The sequence below is a fragment of the Botryllus schlosseri genome, chromosome 11, assembly GCF_051294905.1.
Source record: "Botryllus schlosseri isolate E-star chromosome 11, Bs_hap1, whole genome shotgun sequence".
In the NCBI taxonomy this organism is placed as follows: Eukaryota; Metazoa; Chordata; class Ascidiacea; order Stolidobranchia; family Styelidae; genus Botryllus; species Botryllus schlosseri.
This window is the reverse complement of record NC_137246.1, coordinates 17,149,335-17,167,582: the sequence shown is the minus strand read 5'-3', so window position 1 is coordinate 17,167,582 and position 18,248 is coordinate 17,149,335. Positions and strand designations below refer to the sequence as shown.

The 18,248-nt window shown below is 39.4% G+C and overlaps 2 protein-coding genes across 2 annotated transcripts; both read left to right on the top strand.

Annotated features, from left to right (window-relative positions):
* The first annotated feature begins 561 nt into the window (after positions 1-561).
* On the top strand, positions 562-3,589 carry LOC145450596 (cytosolic endo-beta-N-acetylglucosaminidase-like). The gene is given in 7 exon segments (XM_080329111.1): positions 562-841; positions 901-1,092; positions 1,147-1,264; positions 1,338-1,486; positions 2,022-2,044; positions 2,047-2,212; positions 2,268-3,589. Coding segments are annotated over 7 exon segments (1,938 nt in total). The 5' UTR covers positions 562-566; the 3' UTR covers positions 3,283-3,589.
* A 126-nt stretch (positions 3,590-3,715) lies between these two features.
* On the top strand, positions 3,716-17,190 carry LOC145450600 (2-phosphoxylose phosphatase 1-like). The gene is made up of 11 exons (XM_080329114.1): positions 3,716-3,925; positions 5,596-5,694; positions 6,246-6,311; positions 9,020-9,151; positions 9,209-9,360; positions 10,615-10,806; positions 10,867-11,035; positions 13,142-13,268; positions 14,836-15,027; positions 15,088-15,221; positions 15,735-17,190. The coding sequence occupies exons 1-11, from the start codon at positions 3,850-3,852 to the stop codon at positions 15,854-15,856; spliced, it is 1,461 nt and encodes a 486-aa protein (XP_080185240.1). The 5' UTR covers positions 3,716-3,849; the 3' UTR covers positions 15,857-17,190.
* Positions 17,191-18,248: the final 1,058 nt, after the last annotated feature.

Sequence of the window (18,248 nt, the reverse complement as noted above, 5' to 3'; positions counted from 1 at the left end):
TGTATTTGAACTTGTTTATGCGATGTAGTTGTAATGTTCGCTTGTATAATCATGCAAGTCAATGTGAATGCGTGAAATTCTTGAATATTCTGTTCATTGTAATGATAGTATTATTTAATAACTTTTGTTGAGCGTAGACAGTGTCATATGAACTTCGATTTCATATGTTTATTATTCCTTCTAAACTACAGGAGGTACCAAAGCACAGGATATAAAGGCGTTATAACAAAAGCTTTCCATTAATTCCCTCCAGAAGCAATCAATTGAAACTTTTACCTTGGTCATGTATTTGTCCCTGCTATAATTAAACCTTGTTGTCTTTTGTCTGTGGAACAATCTGTGGCCGCCTAATATAAAGTGAAGTTGCGATGCAATGTGGTTCATGGGGTAAATCTCACGATAATTTAACTTGATGCTAAAAATAAAGTCGATGGTGAATCATTTAAATGTCACCAGTCAGTTCCAGAAGATTGGCTACATGTGTTTCAGAAAAGACTTAACTTGAACTAATTATTATACACAAACATTTGACCTGTTTTTAGCAAAATCCAACCAATTCAAACAAGATGGAAGAAGAACCATACATCACAAACAAAATTCACTTAGATGTGAACTACGATGATCCCACTCAATTCATAGGAAGAAGTGTTGAGAACGGTCTTCCAGTGACCAAACCACTTGACAATTTGGAAGAACTGTTGGCTTGGAAATCAAATGATAGTCATGATAAGGGTCAGTCATTCTCCATTGCGTCTGCCCCATATCATGGAAAAGACAGACCTGACGCATCACCAAAAACACTGGTGTGTCATGATATGGGCGGAGGATACTTGAATGACAGGTAATAGATTTTGTTTTTAATTATGGTGGGTTGTATTGTGTTGATTCGTCCCTATGCAGATTTGTTCAGGGTAGTTTGTGTGAGGATGACAATTGGTATTACATGGTCTATTGGGATGTGGTAGACACATTTGTTTACTTCAGTCATCATTTTGTCACCATACCTCCAGTAGGGTGGATCAATTGTGCACACAGGAATGGTGTGACCGTGTTGGGCACGTTCATAACCGAGGGTGAAGAGGGCTTCAGGAGGTAGGCTACTGGAATTTCACGTTGATGCATTTATGAAAATTTCTGGCATTGCAGATGTGAAGCTATTTTTTCAAGCGACTCGGCGTGGAAATTGGTCGCAGATGCCCTTGTCCACATTGCCAAATATTATAAATTCGAGGGTTGGCTTTTGAATATTGAAAACGATATAGAGGTAAGTTGTATGCCCATTGCTCACGCTCAAAAATCATAAGTCATGGTTACGCACGGTCTGTTTTTTTCAACAGCCTGAAAACGTGGGCAGGTTGAAGAATTTCGTGCAGTATCTCACGAATGAAATGCACTGTGCCATTGCTAGCAGTCAAATTATTTGGTATGATAGTGTCACTGTTGAGGGAGTGATATTGCGGCAGAATGAACTCAATGTAAAAAACCGGTGAGTTAATTGACCATATGTTTTGTGAGATTTTTTTTCATGATTATTTGAGTGGTTCTTCGACTGGTAGCCTAACCCTCCGAAGTTCGAAATCAATCTAACTACAACGTCTCCGACAACACCTATGTAACTAACTACGAGCAAGGAATGTAAACTCTAATTGAATGAAACATTAGCGGCTGTCTCTTTGATATTAAATGTGTTCTATGTGGCTCAATTAAAGTCTATGTGATCCGTAATCTTGTTGGAACGCAACTGTTCGTTTTCTTGAGAAACTACTACTCAAATGTGATCCTCATTTCAGACATAAGCTGTCGCGTTAGATTATGTCCTATGTTACTATGTTTTTGCTGGACTTGTTTATACTGTCTGAAAAGTTGCTAAATTATTCAGTCGGAATTTTGTAAATTTTGCTTGAAAGTCTTGTATTTCACATATATAGGCTAACTGGTTCAAGCTTTAATCCCATAGTGGTCAAAACAGCTCTGGATTAACCACAAACTGTTTGTACTTGGAATGTAATCATTTTTGACAGACCATTTTTCGACCTCTGTGACGGTATTTTTTGAACTACTCTTGGAATGAAATCGGTCTACAGAAGTCCGCTGAGTTAGCGAAGGTAATGTCCAGGGTGACGGATGTCTATGTGGGAGTGGATGTGTTTGGCAGAGGCTGTTATGGAGGGGGTGGTATGAACAGTGTGGTCGCCGTCAAAGTACTCAGAAAGTAAGGCTTAGTTCTTATTTTCATTGAATACTTAATTGTGGATGTTGAATTTCAGGTATTCCCTATCGGCAGCGATATTCGCACCCAGCTGGGTGAAGGAAGTTCTGGGCTCCAAAGAATTCGAAATCAATCAAGCAAAATTTTGGAAATCTCTAGCACCATATTGTAAATATCACGTCATCAACATACCGTACCCACGTTTTTACGCCGATTTTCACCCTGGGATCGATGTTTTTGGCAATTTGCGCTACCTTCATCTCAGTCGTCAGTCATTGTTTCCTCTCATGTCATCTAGCGCCTTGCAGCCCATTACCGTTGAAAGTCAACCTCACAAAGTCATACTTTCTAAATGCCGCGGACAAGTCTTCTTAAAAGCGAGGTTGAGAGCCGGAGATTGGTACCAAGAGGCTGTTGAGGTTTACTTCCCAGTCACAGATCCTAGCAAGACTTCAGCAGAATTCACCATAAAGTGCCAGAAGAGGAAGAAACTCGCCAAGCCCACTTACAGTCACGAGAACCAAAGCCACCGTTTCCGCGTGGATCCTTGCATGGTGGAGGATTTCCGCTGTACCATGCTGGACAATAAAGTTGAATTCCGGGAGTTCCTAGTGCAGGAGTATCCGAGAACTTATACCATGGATTTTGTGTTTGTTCCATGGAAAAAGTTTGCCGATATGCGCCTTGACGATGTGAACTGGGCAAAATCAGATGATGGCGCGGATTTACTCTTCAGCTCTACACTTCGCCTTGAAGGGATAGATGAATCGCTGCCTGTGACTGTGTTTTTCCGATCCGGCGACAAAAGCAAATTCAAACAACTGGGGATAGCCTACTGCGACAAGTATCGAATTCATAACTTGCATCTGCCGAATCCGGTTCGCCACGGACCCGGCGGGGAATTTGAGATCGTAGCCCTACAGGAATGTCCTTCCACTCCTTCTTGGCTTAATGATTATTTATGGGAAGAAATTGGCACTCGTTATGGTAGGGGAATGGGTGGAAAACTTGTAGTAACCTATGGTGAAAAGACTGCGGGCTCTGTACCTGCTGATCATGTCAAGCGCTGCTGATAATCCAGGTCAACCCGAAAGATTGACCGTCCCAGTCATGACTGTATATGTTTTCCACTCCTTGAGTGGAGGAAGTAACGTAACACGATTCTTTTGTTGCTATTGAAATACTGTACTGAACTGAACACGGCGGTCTTCAATGTATAACGTAATATATTGTTTTTATGATTATTATTGTGTTTTTACTGAAATTAATATGTCATATAATCTGATTTTTAAGTGCATGTTTTGTATAATATTGATACATAGTTTCTACAGGAAGATAAGACAAAACAAAATGTAAATGGCGTAAGTGTGTTATAAGTATATATAGTATATATATATATTAGTATATCCCACATATGAGGATATTATCATGTGACTCGCATTAGTTTTGGATAGTGGACTTTATGTTCCTTTTACTCAAATGTGATCCTCATTTCAGACATAAGCTGTCGCATTAGATTATGTCCTAGCTATATGCTGCAACGGATTGGCCGTCTCTCTGTCAATGCCTGAATACTTCGTCTGAAACCAACCAAACTATGTCGAAAGACAGCTGTATGGACCTAATGTACGGAAGCAATCATGCCTAAAAGCAAGATTCATTACTTGCTGGTGATCGGCTTCGTCGTCTGCATCGTTTCGAGTGTTATTTGTGTCGGTAAGATTTAAATGTGAATACAATATTGATTTAAAATAAATAAAAATGAAGATGAATGATGACCAAGGAGTACAATTTCCACTGTTGCCTGCATCAAAATCGTACAGTGCACACCAAAGCGGTGGAAAATATATATTTTAGAATCATATCAATGAAGTTGGAAAATTTCTAGCTAATCAATGTCAAATATTTTTTCATTAATTGACAATGTCTTTATCCAAACTTGATCACAGGCAAAGTTCCGTCTAATTTTTAATGAGTCTGCGCGCACTCACCAACTCGCTGCGCGGTCCCTTGTACAACAGTGCGTAACGACTGAAAAAACGTCATCATTTCATGCAGTGCCCGGGCGCGCACGCGGACAGCTTAGGGGGAACTTTAATCACTGGTCCTTTTCGGGCATGACTTGAATATAATTTTGGTCATAGCAAAGTGATGAAATTTGTTACATAAAATACTATATTTTAAATGGCTGAAATTTCTAATTCAAATTAGTCTGATGCCACTGCTTGGAAACGAGCCAAATGTGGTGTGCAGTATTCTTTATGCATCCCTAACATTGATCACAACGTCGATGAAATTTGGGACAAAAGTTTAATTTGAACAGCTGTAGTGTGCACATACTATTTTAATGCTTCTGTGCAAAATGCCTTGCAAAATTTTCTCTTTGCTTCATTTTTTTTCTTGGCAGAACCTTGAGGAAGTTACTAAATACCTCGCACCACATACCAGTGTTGGGATCAAGTCACTACCTTCGAGTCGCGAGTCATTTCGAGTCATTGCACATTTTGACTCGAGTCAAGTCAAGTCACTCGATTTTTGGAGGTGACTCGAGTCAAGTCAAGTCACGAGTCAAGTCACAATTCAAGTCAAGTTGCCTTTTCGAAGCATGAGGCAAGGTAACGTCGTTGCATTTTGCTAGCTGTCTGAAATACATATTGAGTGGTCATTGATTCTGAACCGATGAATAAATATAGAGCTCAATATACGCGCAAGAAGGCGCTGTATCATTCACATATACGTAGAACTGCTAAACTAAGCAAGTAATTGCATATGCTCAGTTTATAGTTACCAGCCAAATAGAGAATAAAGAAACGAATTGATAACTTGCAATACGTTACCCATTTACAAGTTGATATGATACAACACAAGAGCCTGCGCCAATGTTAAGGACTACATAAACTATATTAGAATTCAGTATCAATAAAACAAGAGGTTAAGGCAAGAACGGAGATAGAGATTTTGCTGTTAAATGACTTTACTATACCGATCACTTCGTTCGTGGTCAATTTATTTGTGAGGGAACATTGGAGGCTCAGTAAAACGCACGATCATTGAATGATTGGTAGCTCTCACAGGTTACACCAGCGTTTCGCGAACAATCCGACCATATGCAAGATACAGATATTTTATCGACACCGATTACTTTATGACTTGAAATTGACTCGTGAATTTTGCTCCGAGTCATGGGTCAATCCACATTTCTGGTACGCCAAGTCAAGTCATTTTAGCAAAGTGACTCGAGTCAAGTCAAGTCATACGAAAAAGGTGACTCGAGTCAAGTCATGACTCGAGTCATCCCAACACTGCCACATACAGTTTCACGTTTCTGCACTATGGGATTCTGTGAGTCTGCAATGCGTACCTAGCATATGTACTCATAATTTCAGTCTACTTCTGTGTGAAAGAAGCACCAATTCATCACGGGATCAACTTTTCAAGTTCCTCCAGTCCTATTACTCCCAAGCCTAATGATAAAGAAAGCACTGGTAAGATATACCATGAAGTATGCTTGAAGCTATGATTTGAAAATTTATTTATACCTTATTATGTGCATACCTTTAGTATCTTAACTTTCTAACTGCTGAACGTGTGTACTGATCGCTTCATTTATTAAGTGATTTTTGAGATCGGGATGGCTGTATTTGTGACTGTGAGCTAATCCTCAACTTGTTCAATGCTCATGTCCATCAATTCTGGGTCTAGGACTGATAACTAACGTGGTACTAATTGCAGCATCGATAGGCCAGGTCATTCACCCGTCGATTAGGTTGTAGTGTAGCATTGAAATTTTCACTTGGATATCAGAATGTTTGTACATTGGTATAACAAGCACAGGTAAAGTCAAATAGCCTATTTTCCAAACAAATTGGGCTAAGAAACCACTGGTTTACGGATCAGGTCTTTGTGGTCTTGCACGACCAGGGTTTTTGAACCCACGACCTAATAATGAAGAAGCTGGAAGCTTCACAAGTACACTATATTTTCCAATTCGTTGCTTGGACTTGAAAATTGATATTTTAAGACGTTGATATTTTAGATGTATCGTCGGCGTTGCGCTATTGTAACTTCCCATCTTCCACTGATTTCGGCACGTCTGAGGAAGGTAGGTTTGGATACACAGTACTAGCATTTTTGCAGTAATCTTCCTAAACGCAAGTGTTGAGGGAATTTCTGAGATGACAAACTAGCTAGTCAAGCTTAGTTCTGTATTCAAGTTTATTTCAGCATACTCTATATATGATGACAGAACGTAGAATAACCTCCGACTTTTGTTGCTATTTAACGTCCTTTTTTTGTTTCTGATATCTGGGATTTTTTGGATTACTGGAGCTTTTCCCTGACATAATAATTGTGCCTAGCTAATACCTACTCAACGCATTCACCCTAGCTAGACTGCTTAATACTCGTAATTAGGTCGATTTTTTTACCTGAAAACAAAAGACCAAATTTAACCTGACGTATGCAAATTTTTTGTTTTCCCACATAATGTTAGAATTGTACCACTTATCTTCATTTCTGGTTCGAACTGTCTGTCCTTATGAAGTAGTTCGGCTTGAAAAAAAACTTTTTTGCCTGAGAAGCTCACAAATTTTTACATAGAAAAACTTTATTTTAACGAAATCTGTCCCTATGTAGAACAGAGTTGGATCAATTGTAATTTGTAATGTAATTGAATGTAATTATTACATATTTCAATATAATTGTAATGTAATTGTAATTGAAGCATTTTTATTTTGTGTAATTGTAATTGTAATTTGACAAAAATTTTGCTCAATTACAATTTCAATTACATTAAATTGCTATTGAGACCTGACAAGCACAACATAAAATAATTGACTTATAATGCATTCTCTTTGAATGTCGACAAGGAATTTGGTGGATCCATTCGCGGAAGCCCTTGACTGCGCCCCTGCGGGCGAAGTTTTTTATTTTTACCGCTATGCTGGCCTCGGCTGCCATTGTATACAATTATTAGATTACTAACCAACGGATGGATTCGCAACACGTGACTCACGATTGAATACGCCGAGAAGCGGACTGCTGACCCGGCTAAAAGCAGCAGAATTGATAGTCCCATAGCTAACGATCCAAGCGTCGAAATTTGATATGTATGGTCCTAATCGAAAGCTAGTGTCGCACTGATTCCGCAATAAAAGTATATTTCCAGGCAATGGTACCATCTCAAAATAGTCGTGAAGGTCTGGGAATCGGCATTGTTCTGAACAATCGCTGGGAGTAATTGGTCATTGTTGTGGTCATGCTGCTGCGGCGCTCTCACTTTTCAGAACAGGCGGCCTTAAACGGCTATTTTGTAGCAGTTACATTGCCCTTCCGAGATTTTAATTTGTATTTTCGGAATTAGTGCATCAATAGCTTACGATAAAGACCAGATGCATCAAATTTGGACACTTGGATCGCCAGCTCTAGGACTACAAAGTTTGCTGCTTTTAGCCGGCTCTGCAGTACGTTTGTCGGTGCATTCATCCGTTACTCACATCTTGCGCATCTATCCGTGGGTTGGCAATCTACAATACGATTTCAGATCACGATGCTGCATCGTTACTTCGTCTGTCTAACTAACCATACCACTGGATATTATATAACGTCTTATCTGACAAAGCACGGTTTTGTTTTCACCCCTCATCCTAATTCCTACGTCCCTCGATAAAAATAATAATATTTCTTTAATTATATACTATATACGCAAATCCAACCCGTGCATGATTATAATACTTTTTTCAACGACATACTGCAATACTGCATACTGGAATAGTTCGAAAACGTTTTTCTTTTATTAATTACTGGGTATTTGCGTATCATGAATGAAACATGAATACTTGAATTGTTGTTAATTACGACGCTACGGTTGTCAAGGAGCACGGTTGAATTTATCATTATTCAATTACATGTTCAACAGCAGCAATTGTAATTGTAATGTAATTGAAGCATGCAAGGAGTAATTGTAATTGTAATTGTAATTTGATATTTTTAGCATGGAGTAATTGTAATTTAATTGTAATTGAACTGAAATAATGTAATTGATCCAACTCTGAATTGTAGAATGACAGTTACATTACGCATTATGGTAAAAATAATTTAAAAAAATTACAGTACAACGAAAGATACTTTCCTACATTCTCGGGTAGAAAGTGTCTGTCCTTACTAAGTAGCTTCCAAAGAATGGAGAAAGATCGTTCAACAGCAGCAGTTGTTGGCTGACAACACTGAAGTTTTGCGTACACTACTTGTGACAAACAGTGTTGCTTCATTCTGGCAATGGTGTCTACATCACAATTTTTCATCATGCGCTTCTTGATATAAGAACCATGAAATGCCCACGCAGTCTTCCTTCAGTTGGGATATTGCGGTTCGTTGAGCATGACACCATGTCCACCTATTTGCTTCATTTAAATGTTTATGATTCACAATGAGCAGACAATGGGCCGTCTACAACGGTAGGCCTATGAAGTAGGCTAAAAGCTGTAAAATGTCTGATGATAAGTTCACCGACAGTGTAAAATCTATGATACAAACGAAATGCAGGTGGCAAAAAAGTTTTAACTTTGAAAACAATTTTGACATTTTTTGACCTAACGCTTCACCTTTCACCTAATTTTGACTTTTTTTGGAATGTCAAAAATAAATTGCCCTACTCATAATCAATATTAAAATCTCTTTCAACTGGTAGACTTAAATAACAAACTTTCCTTATTCGTATCCTTGTTTAACTGTTGCGCAGTACCGCAATGGCCTCAAACAATGAAATCATAGCTTTGAGATGTTTGCTTCTCAATTTCTACAAAATTACAGGCATAAGTCCCAGAGATAACCTTACATTGCGGCAAGTACTGGTTGTAATCCGCCACGGTGACAGGAGCCCCTTGAATCATAAGTTGTATGGAAGGCTGCGTGTCGTCCCAAAATACTGCAAACTTGATCCCGGTAAGTTTCTTTGACATACCAATAGTGACACGACGAGCTTAGGACGTTTATTTCCAGGTCAAAGTCCAAAGGAGGAGAGTCTTGCGCGGTTCGTCAAAGCAATACCTGACGATCAAAGGAGCATGCTTAGACGCGGAGAGAAGTTGCCGATATCCCCCATACCAAGCAGCAAAATCTGTGGTCCAGGCATGCTCAGTCAGCTTGGTGTTGTAAGTATCATGTAATTTAATTTTTGAACCAACGCCATATCGACTCTCGAAAGTATTTACACACTCGGATGAAATGCGAAAAATGCCGTGCATCACAAAAATATAATGTTACTGTGCTGGTTATAATACCCACAGTAACATTTCCGGTTTTTCAGTGGCCCTGAAAGAGCCACTTTGCTGTTTCTATTCTTTCGAAAATAAGAGTGAGACCTGAACACTTGCAGTGCAGAATTATTTTTAATTACCACGACCAACGTAGTCAGTAATGAATTACTTTATTTTTGTCAATTATGTTCTGTCTACTCGTGCTACTTAATTAGTTATGTTTTTCTACTCCTTTTACTCAAACTGTTTTTAAAGCAAAACTGTTTAAAATATGGATTTTGTAAAGGAGACAGCAGTTAGGGAACAAATTTGCATCACTATAAGTTAAATTACCATAAAAAACTCGTTAAATGGCCTCTGATTTGTAATGAATCAAGTCGCGATTTTTTGGTGACTCGACTTGAGTAAATTTTTGTATTGACTCAACTTGTGCTCGAGTGATTGTGCATGACTCGAGACTAGGACGTCCAAGACAGACAATTCACTGTAACTCCGAAGAATAATTAAGTTACTACATTATTGGTATTCCGTCTATCAGTCCTGGAACTTGGAAAATAGGGCCAGAAACTGTTAAGACTAAGGACAATTACTACATTATGAATGCGATTTATTCTATATCACTCGAGCAGAGTTGGAAGAAATGGGTTGAACCGGATTGAATTGAACAGTGAACATAATGACTTGGACTCGGACTGGAGTCAAACACTCGGCCCTCTACCAGCTGACTTGGACTCGGTCTTGGCACGGTGGTGAATTGAAAATGACTCGACTTGACTCAAGTCAAAACTAACAAAGTGAGATTGACTTGTGACTCGGAACCTTGTGACTTGGTTACACGCCCGCCTCTGTGTCACGGTAACTAAATATGTATTGGAATATTGCACCTATTTGTGGTGCATCAGTGATTTTTTGTCAGTCGTGAAGACACATCTTCCAGTCTCGAAAGCCGCCTGCAGTTAACTGCTAAAGTATGCCACCCCTCTACTAAACTATTAGGTCGAGCACTGTTTTCCACTACTATTTGAAGCAGTTTTCACATGTCTGAGTAGTTGCTGCTTCTACTTGTAAGCCGTTTCTCCTAATGGAGTAAAATCGGTGTCTACTTTGAACACCTCCATACCGTAATTGAAATGTTTGTGCATCCAACAGATCCAGCACATCCATAACGGTAAGATGTTGAGGCAGCGATACATCGAGCGACATAACTTCTTGCATAACGCTTTACGAGACCGGAAACAACTGCAAAAAGCTATATACACTGTCACCACAGCTAGAACACGAACTATGCAAAGTGCTGTTGGTTTTCTGTACGGTTTGCTTCCCGGTTTTCATTTATACGAGGTACGGTTGTGTTCTGTTGCTGAAGAAACGCAGTTTAACATATTCTCGACGATATTTCAGACGAAGATCGCATATTCTGCGAGCGACACTTTCAGCTCTCAACGTTGCGCTGCTTTGTCTTTCATGTTGCCATCGATCAAAAAAGTACAGTATCAGTCTTATCTCGGTCATCGGAGCAAATCTTCTATTAAAAAGCTAGCTGCGGCTTTCAATGCCGGCGATCACACTGGTATGATTGTTTTTTAATAGTCGCAGCGAAAGATTTGTGATGTTTAAATGATGTATTCAATTCATGTGTACTAATGACAAGGTTGTAATGACTCGAGTCACGATTTTCGGATGACTCGACTCGACTCGAGTCATTTTCTCAAAATACGGAAATGACTCGACTCGACTCGAGTCAATCTGTGTATTGACTCGACTTGGACTCGAGTCATTGCGCATGACTCGAAGCAAGTCATTGACTCGAGATTCAGACGGCCAAGACCGACATTTCATTGTAATTTCAAAGCCAACACATAATTGGGATTTTGTTTGTTGGTACTGGTGCTTGAAAATGCGACCAGAAACTGCTAAAAGTGAGGAAAATTGATATATTATAAATGCGAACCATTCAATATCACCAAACAGAGTTAAAAAAGTGGGTTTAGGAAGACTTTAACTGGAAACTGAGCAGTCAACACAATGACTTGGACTCGAGTCATAATACCATGACTCGGACTCGATCCTCTGTTCGCTGACTTGGACTCGGACTTGACTTGGTGGGAATTGAAAATGACTCAACTTGACTCGAGCCAAAACTATAGAAGTGAGATTGACTTGTGACTTGGAGCCTTGTGACTTGGTTACAACCCTGCTGACATTACGACGTAATTTATCGCTTTTCACTCGTCGAATCTTCATGGTGGTATGGTATGGTATCTGCAATGGTAGAAATATTTATGCGCTATCGCCTCACTTTTTCATGCAATAAAATCAAGGATCAGGAAGGATGATTCAGCGCAAGGTTGCCAGGAAGTTTTGTTCGCATGTACGACTTCCGTACGTACGAATATTTTTGTTATCCGCGTTTCCCGCGTAAATTGAGCCATCTGCCGATCCAAAGCCAGTAAAGCTCAGCAGGGTTGCCAAATGCACCATAAATATGAATAAAAAAATAGATGATTTTCGCGTTTTTGAAAGGTATTTGGTTTGACAATTTCGGGTTCGTTATACTTTTCGGAAGTTCATGTTGTTGTATTAGTGCAATTAGTGGAAACATTATACAGATATCGAGAATATGGGATGTACGTCTCCGTCATATAAATGTTGATAATGGAGTTGTATTTATGCGTTCTCATCGCCATCCACGAACAAATCTAAATAATCCGTCATTGTATATTTCTAAACAGCCATGTTTCCGACAAGTCGTTCGTCTCGCCGTTGTCGTGACGAATCGCCTCTTTCTGCAATCTATGTCTGAATTTGTAGTTTGCGTTTTGACAGTTGCGCCGTGCAATAGAGGATACATTCTCTATATCCTGGCGTGTGGTATCTGTGTTGTGATGTATTTTTTTTCTCCTGTAGTTTATCGTAGTATCTCTATGCACTCTGCCAACATATTATATAGTCTTATGCTGCGATTCTGAGGATGGCAACTCATCATTTATCACCAATACTTTAACTGGAAACTGAGCAGTCAACACAATGACTTGGACTCGGACTCGAGTCATAATACCATGACTCGGACTCGACCCTCTGATCGCTGACTTGGACTCGGACTTGACTCGATCGTGAATTGAAAATGACTCGAGTCAAAAATATAAAAGTGAGATTGACTTGTGACTCGGAGCCTTGTGACTTGGTTACAACCCTGACTAATGAGTATATTCTCATAAGGAAAGAAAGGAAAGGACGTAGTTTATTTTTGTCCTTGACGTTTTTGCGGCATATGCACCGACTCATGATATACATACACACGATCTGTGCATATGCATACCATGAGTACATGATGCGTATATGCCGCTGGACAAGGCAGGTGCAGATATAGCCTTTTACTGCTTTCTAAGTCTTGCACCACCCCTCCATGTTATCCCAGTAATGCATGAGCGCCAAGCAGGGAAGTCACGGATACCAGTGTTACTAATCAGGTCTTTGGTCTGACCCGGCCAGGGATCGATCCCACGACCTACCGATCAAGAAGCCGGACGCTTCATCATTACGCTATCTTGTAGGCACCAATAACAAATTTATGTGTTTATTGAACAGTACCTCGATATTAATTGATCATTTTACTTCAACATGTTGTAAATTCTTAAATGTGCTGATTTTATCTACATTGTTTTTGTAAATTCAGGTGTGCTCATTGATGGTTTCGTGAATGGCTTTCTATGCAAAGGTTTCAAGTTACCATGCCAGGGCGACGTCTGCACCACTTTAGACGATTTGAATGAGATAATTGAAGCGGAGGAGAACACGACTAGGTAGGGTTCGGTATTCTTTTCGATGCATATCATTGTAAATTCTCTTGTGTGATTAGTTGCAGTGATTTCATGAATCTAGAAGCCTACCTTCCATCATTCACTGTCATGCGGAAGAATTTTTGACTGTGACTCTTCGTCATAGCATTCTTTGATTAAAATTTGACAAAACTCCACTCTTCCCAAATATTATTCTGATCCTCCTAATTTTGTGCTGGCCACCCTGACTGTTGCGCAATATGCATCATTATGCCGCAGGTATTGTGGACACGCCTAGCTATTCAGATTTTTCTAACCAGCCCTCCATTCAAGAGGATTCAAAGCGATGGCTTGGGACCTTGAGTTTGTGATACAGATTACAGATTAAAAGCTAGTCTGACAAGGATGTAGTGGTTACGATAAGCGCCCAGCACGCAGACGGACGGGGTTCGATTCCCGTCGGAGGTTTATCTGGGCTCCTCTTCCCCTGCCGTTGCCGTTCTTACGGCGACAAAAAAGCCCAGAAAAAGACCCGACGAAAGTAAGCACTCACAATGAATGGAAAAGAACTAGTAGAAAGGGCCGCGGTTTCAAAGAGATCAACATCGAAAAAGAACTGTGACATCGGGCACTCTAGGCCGAGGTGGATGTTAGAGTAAAGGATCGCTACTGATGCGTGTCGTTCGACATCCTCCTATCTGTTCATGACATCGCATTGTGTCTTATCGCATTGTACATTGTGTGTGACTTGTTCAGATCAAAAATATAACCCAACCATGTTATGTTATGTTATGTTATGATGTTCGCTTGGCTAATGTTAGATACATACTAATACACTACACATGGTCCAACAATGGTGTTGTTCATGGTTGCCTAATTGCCTAATTGATTAATTGATGAAATACTGTAACATATCGGCATATGGTCAAGGTCATAAATGATTGGTCATATTGATCTGTAATCCACTGGTCTAGCGGATAAACAGTTGCGTTGTAATATGGACGGCAGAAGTATAAGGAATAGACCACAGTCAGGGCTGTAACAAAGTCGCAACGTTCCGAGTCAGAGGTCCATCGAATTTTATAGTTTTGACTCGAGTCAAGTCGAGTCATTTTCAATTCACCACCGAGTCAAGTATGTGTCCAAGTCAGTGAGTAGAGGGTCGAGTCCGAGTCATAGTGCTGTGACTCGAGTCCAAGTCGTTCACAGTTCAGTTTTCGCTTCAACTCTGCTCGTGTGGTGTAGAATGGCTCGCATTCATAATATCGTAATTTTCCTTATTCCTGACGGTTTCTGGGCCTATTTTCCAAGTATCAGTACCAATAGACGAAATCCCAATAGTGTGCTGGTTACTTTACTAGCCTATTCTTCGAAGTTACAATGAAATGTCTGTCTTGGCTGTCCTAGTCTCAAGTCATATGACTTGGCTCGAGTCATGCACAATGACTCAAGTGCAAGTCGAGTTGATACACAAATTGACTCGAGTCGAGTCATTTGACGCATTTAAAAAAATGACTCTAGTCACTACAACCCTGACTGCAGCTATCCATTTTTATAATGCCTTATGATCAACCTTGATATCCCTTTTCAGAGCGCTGATTGAAGAATCAGCCTATGTCAACCACTCCATGCTAATCATCCAACCATTGCTGGAGACTCTGTCCAAGTTCATGACAAAAAAAATGACGCCTGGTAATGAAACAGTGCCGGACTTTGTTTTGATGTCTGGCCATGATACAACGTTGAAGCCTCTCATCAGTGCGTTGGGAATTCCTGAATACGGGTAACTATTTTTTGACTCTTCTGCTTGTGACTCGGTCTTTTAGTCTTACAACAATTACAGATGGCCTCCATTAGGATCAAGGCTTGTGTTTGAACTGTGGACTGGTCGTGACAACAACGATGGATATGTCAGAGTTTTATTGAATGGAAAAGACTATACCAAAGATATACGACCGTGTCGGTTGTCTGGTACAGGTTATTCATGACTTCCTTGCTAACAATTCAGGTGGCTAGTAACAAAGTATATCTATTTGAGAATATAACTAAGCATGAATTGCATTTTCCACAATTCCTCGGATATTATAATTGTTATATTGTGACCATGGAAAATAGTTTTCGTATTTAACATCAACATAGAACTGCCGTTATGTGTCCATTCCAATTTGTTATTGGAGAATCCTCTTGAAATTAGGCTTCGTACTGTCTTTCCACTTTAATCAGAGGCAACTTTAACTATCTCTGACTTCTAAATAAGCTCTCAACGATCTGATAAGGTGATAAAATGGTTGCGGCATTAAATGTGTAGCTGAACTTAACATTGCAATAGTTCCATTGTAGGTTCAAAAGTAGATTTGTAGACTATATGAAATAGGCAGGCTACTTTCAAACGAGCCTTTCCTAGTTAAATCCCACTCTGCTTGTTATGAAAGATTGTGGAACCTAATCAAATTCCTAAATATCATACAAATATCAACTTCCTTTTCTCAGATTCCAGTGCTGTTCCAGTTTGCCCAGTAGCGAACTTCCATGACTATGTCAGAAGGGGAATTCCGCTTCGTTTTGGTCACGTCTCTCGACAGAAGGCTTGTTCGAGTGTCGGGACGGATTAAAGATTCAGAGGATTTTATGTGAAAAGATGGTTTTGTTCGGAGACAATCCCAAAATATTATCACTGTTTTATATTGATGATTATAATATCGGTAGCTGAGGTGGTCAGTAATGAAGTAATTCTACTTTTTATCAAGTGGGTGCGTTTTGACTACTTCCACTTATGCTTACCAGTTTTTCATGTGATACTGCTTTGGATTTACAAAGTATGTGGCACCCTCGGCCGAATCTACTTTCTTCAACTACTTTTTCAAGTGGGCTATCTGCATTTTTACTTATGTTTGAGATCACTTCGATATTCCTACATCTACTTGTAATTCAGTATAAATATATATGGCATTACTCCTACGTGAGCAGCATCGCTGTTTACTTATACTACCTCTCACTTCAGTGAAGATGCCATGTGTCAATGCGTTTGTCTTCAATCTTCCACTGATATCAATTTGATTGTTCTTCGTAACCTAGATCGTCGGTTCTCTTCTTGGTTCCCGCTTTTAAGACGTCATTTCAAGTGTTGATTAGTTGTGTTTTTTATCATTTTTTGGTGATAATGATCTCATCTTAAATGTAGTAGCATCATTTGTGATGTTTTTCACCGTTCCCCAATGTAACAGGCACATCATACACAACTATGCATGATTGAAAACCCCTTGCACATTATTTATCTATTGCAGTCCTGACCGGCACAACCTGTAAAAGTATGAAAATATTTCATTTGTATGTGATGTGGCGGTCACTTTAATAGGGATAAGTTGTTGGCACATGATTTTATAGGAGTAAGGAAATCTTTTAAATTACATTCTAATTCATATAAATGAGACACACCTTCTGACTACTTACTGCGACCGCTGCTCTGTGTTCACCTGTTTAGAGATTTCAATCCCTGGATTCCAAAGACAATTAAAAGATGACTAATTTCATGTAGGCGGCGTAAATCATGTTTGATTGGAATCAATTCACAAAACCTCCCGTCAACTTGAAGCCTATGACATCGGTTTTACTTCAGCTTGTTTGCATTGGTCGCGTTACATTTCTAACATTGTGGTTTGTTGCTAATATATGCACTTAGATTTTATGCTCTCAACGTGTTGGGCCAGTTTATTCACATCCTATAAAAAGTTTTAATTAGACATGTCAAGTCCGCAACAACCTTAACTAATGGTGTTAGAATAATTCAATGTAATAGATAATAGCCTCGTTTCCAATACTACTCATTTCTTTGCGTATGCTAATTCTTCAAATGCCAACACCAGATCTTCATATCCGCATTTCTTTACATGGAGCTTGGCCTGATTTTTATATTAATATACAATAACCAGATTGTGTACTTATGTTACCATATGTATGTATTCATTGTTGAAAGCTCAGTCAGTGGCTGTAAATCAATGTGCATAAGTTTTGTGAGTTTTTTTATGAGCTTTCAGCGGCTGTCACGGCCTGAACACATTGCAATTCCACTCGTCAGGTGATCTGTTCCTTAGTGGACAAATGGCATGGATCGTCTACCACCACCTAGCTTCAGCAAGCATATAGCAGACTTTTTAAGCTTCAATATATCGAATAAAATATACTTCCTCCAGTAATGGAAAGTGAATTGATAGCTATAGATTTGGATTATTATGTGAATTTTAAGAAAAGGATTGCATAAGTAGCCACTTGAACAGTTAGTCACTACAATTCGTATACTCAACTCATATAAGGATTGAAATCATTCAGTAGTGCCAAGGATGCTATAGATTATTTCATCATTGACGACACTCTCATATTTGGTAATGCACTATAGTTTCATTAGGGGGTGTGTGCTGAATCTTCGATTATAGTAGTGGTAAACCTACTGTCGGAAAGGACACCTGTCCTGTATCAGTTACCAGTTGTCATTTTCCCAGAGGAGGTCAGTAACGAAGTACTTCTACTTTTTGAAGTACTCGAAGAAGATTTTGCCGACTCGCACTACTTATTAAGTAGTTATGATTTTAGACTACTTCTACTTGACAGTTTTCATATTTTAGGCAAAGAGAGGGGTAGAATACCTACTTACTTGTGAACCACCACTTCTACTTGAGGAGAAATTCGGACGTTACTTCTTCTTGAGTTCTGAGGGTGACTACTCTGACCACCTCTGCATTTTCCGCATATGATGCATAAGAACAATCCTTATCTCGCCTAGATGCAGGGTTGTAAAGACTCAATTCGAGTCATTTTTTCACATGCGTAAAATGACTCGACTGGGCTGTGCATGACTCGAGTCGAGACTAGGACGTCCAAGACAGACATTTCATTGTAACTTCGAAGAATAGTGAAGTCATCACATGATGAGTGTTTACATGATGAGTGTTTCGTCTTTCAGTCCTGATACTTGGAAAATAAGGGCAAGAAACTGTTGAATCTGAGAAA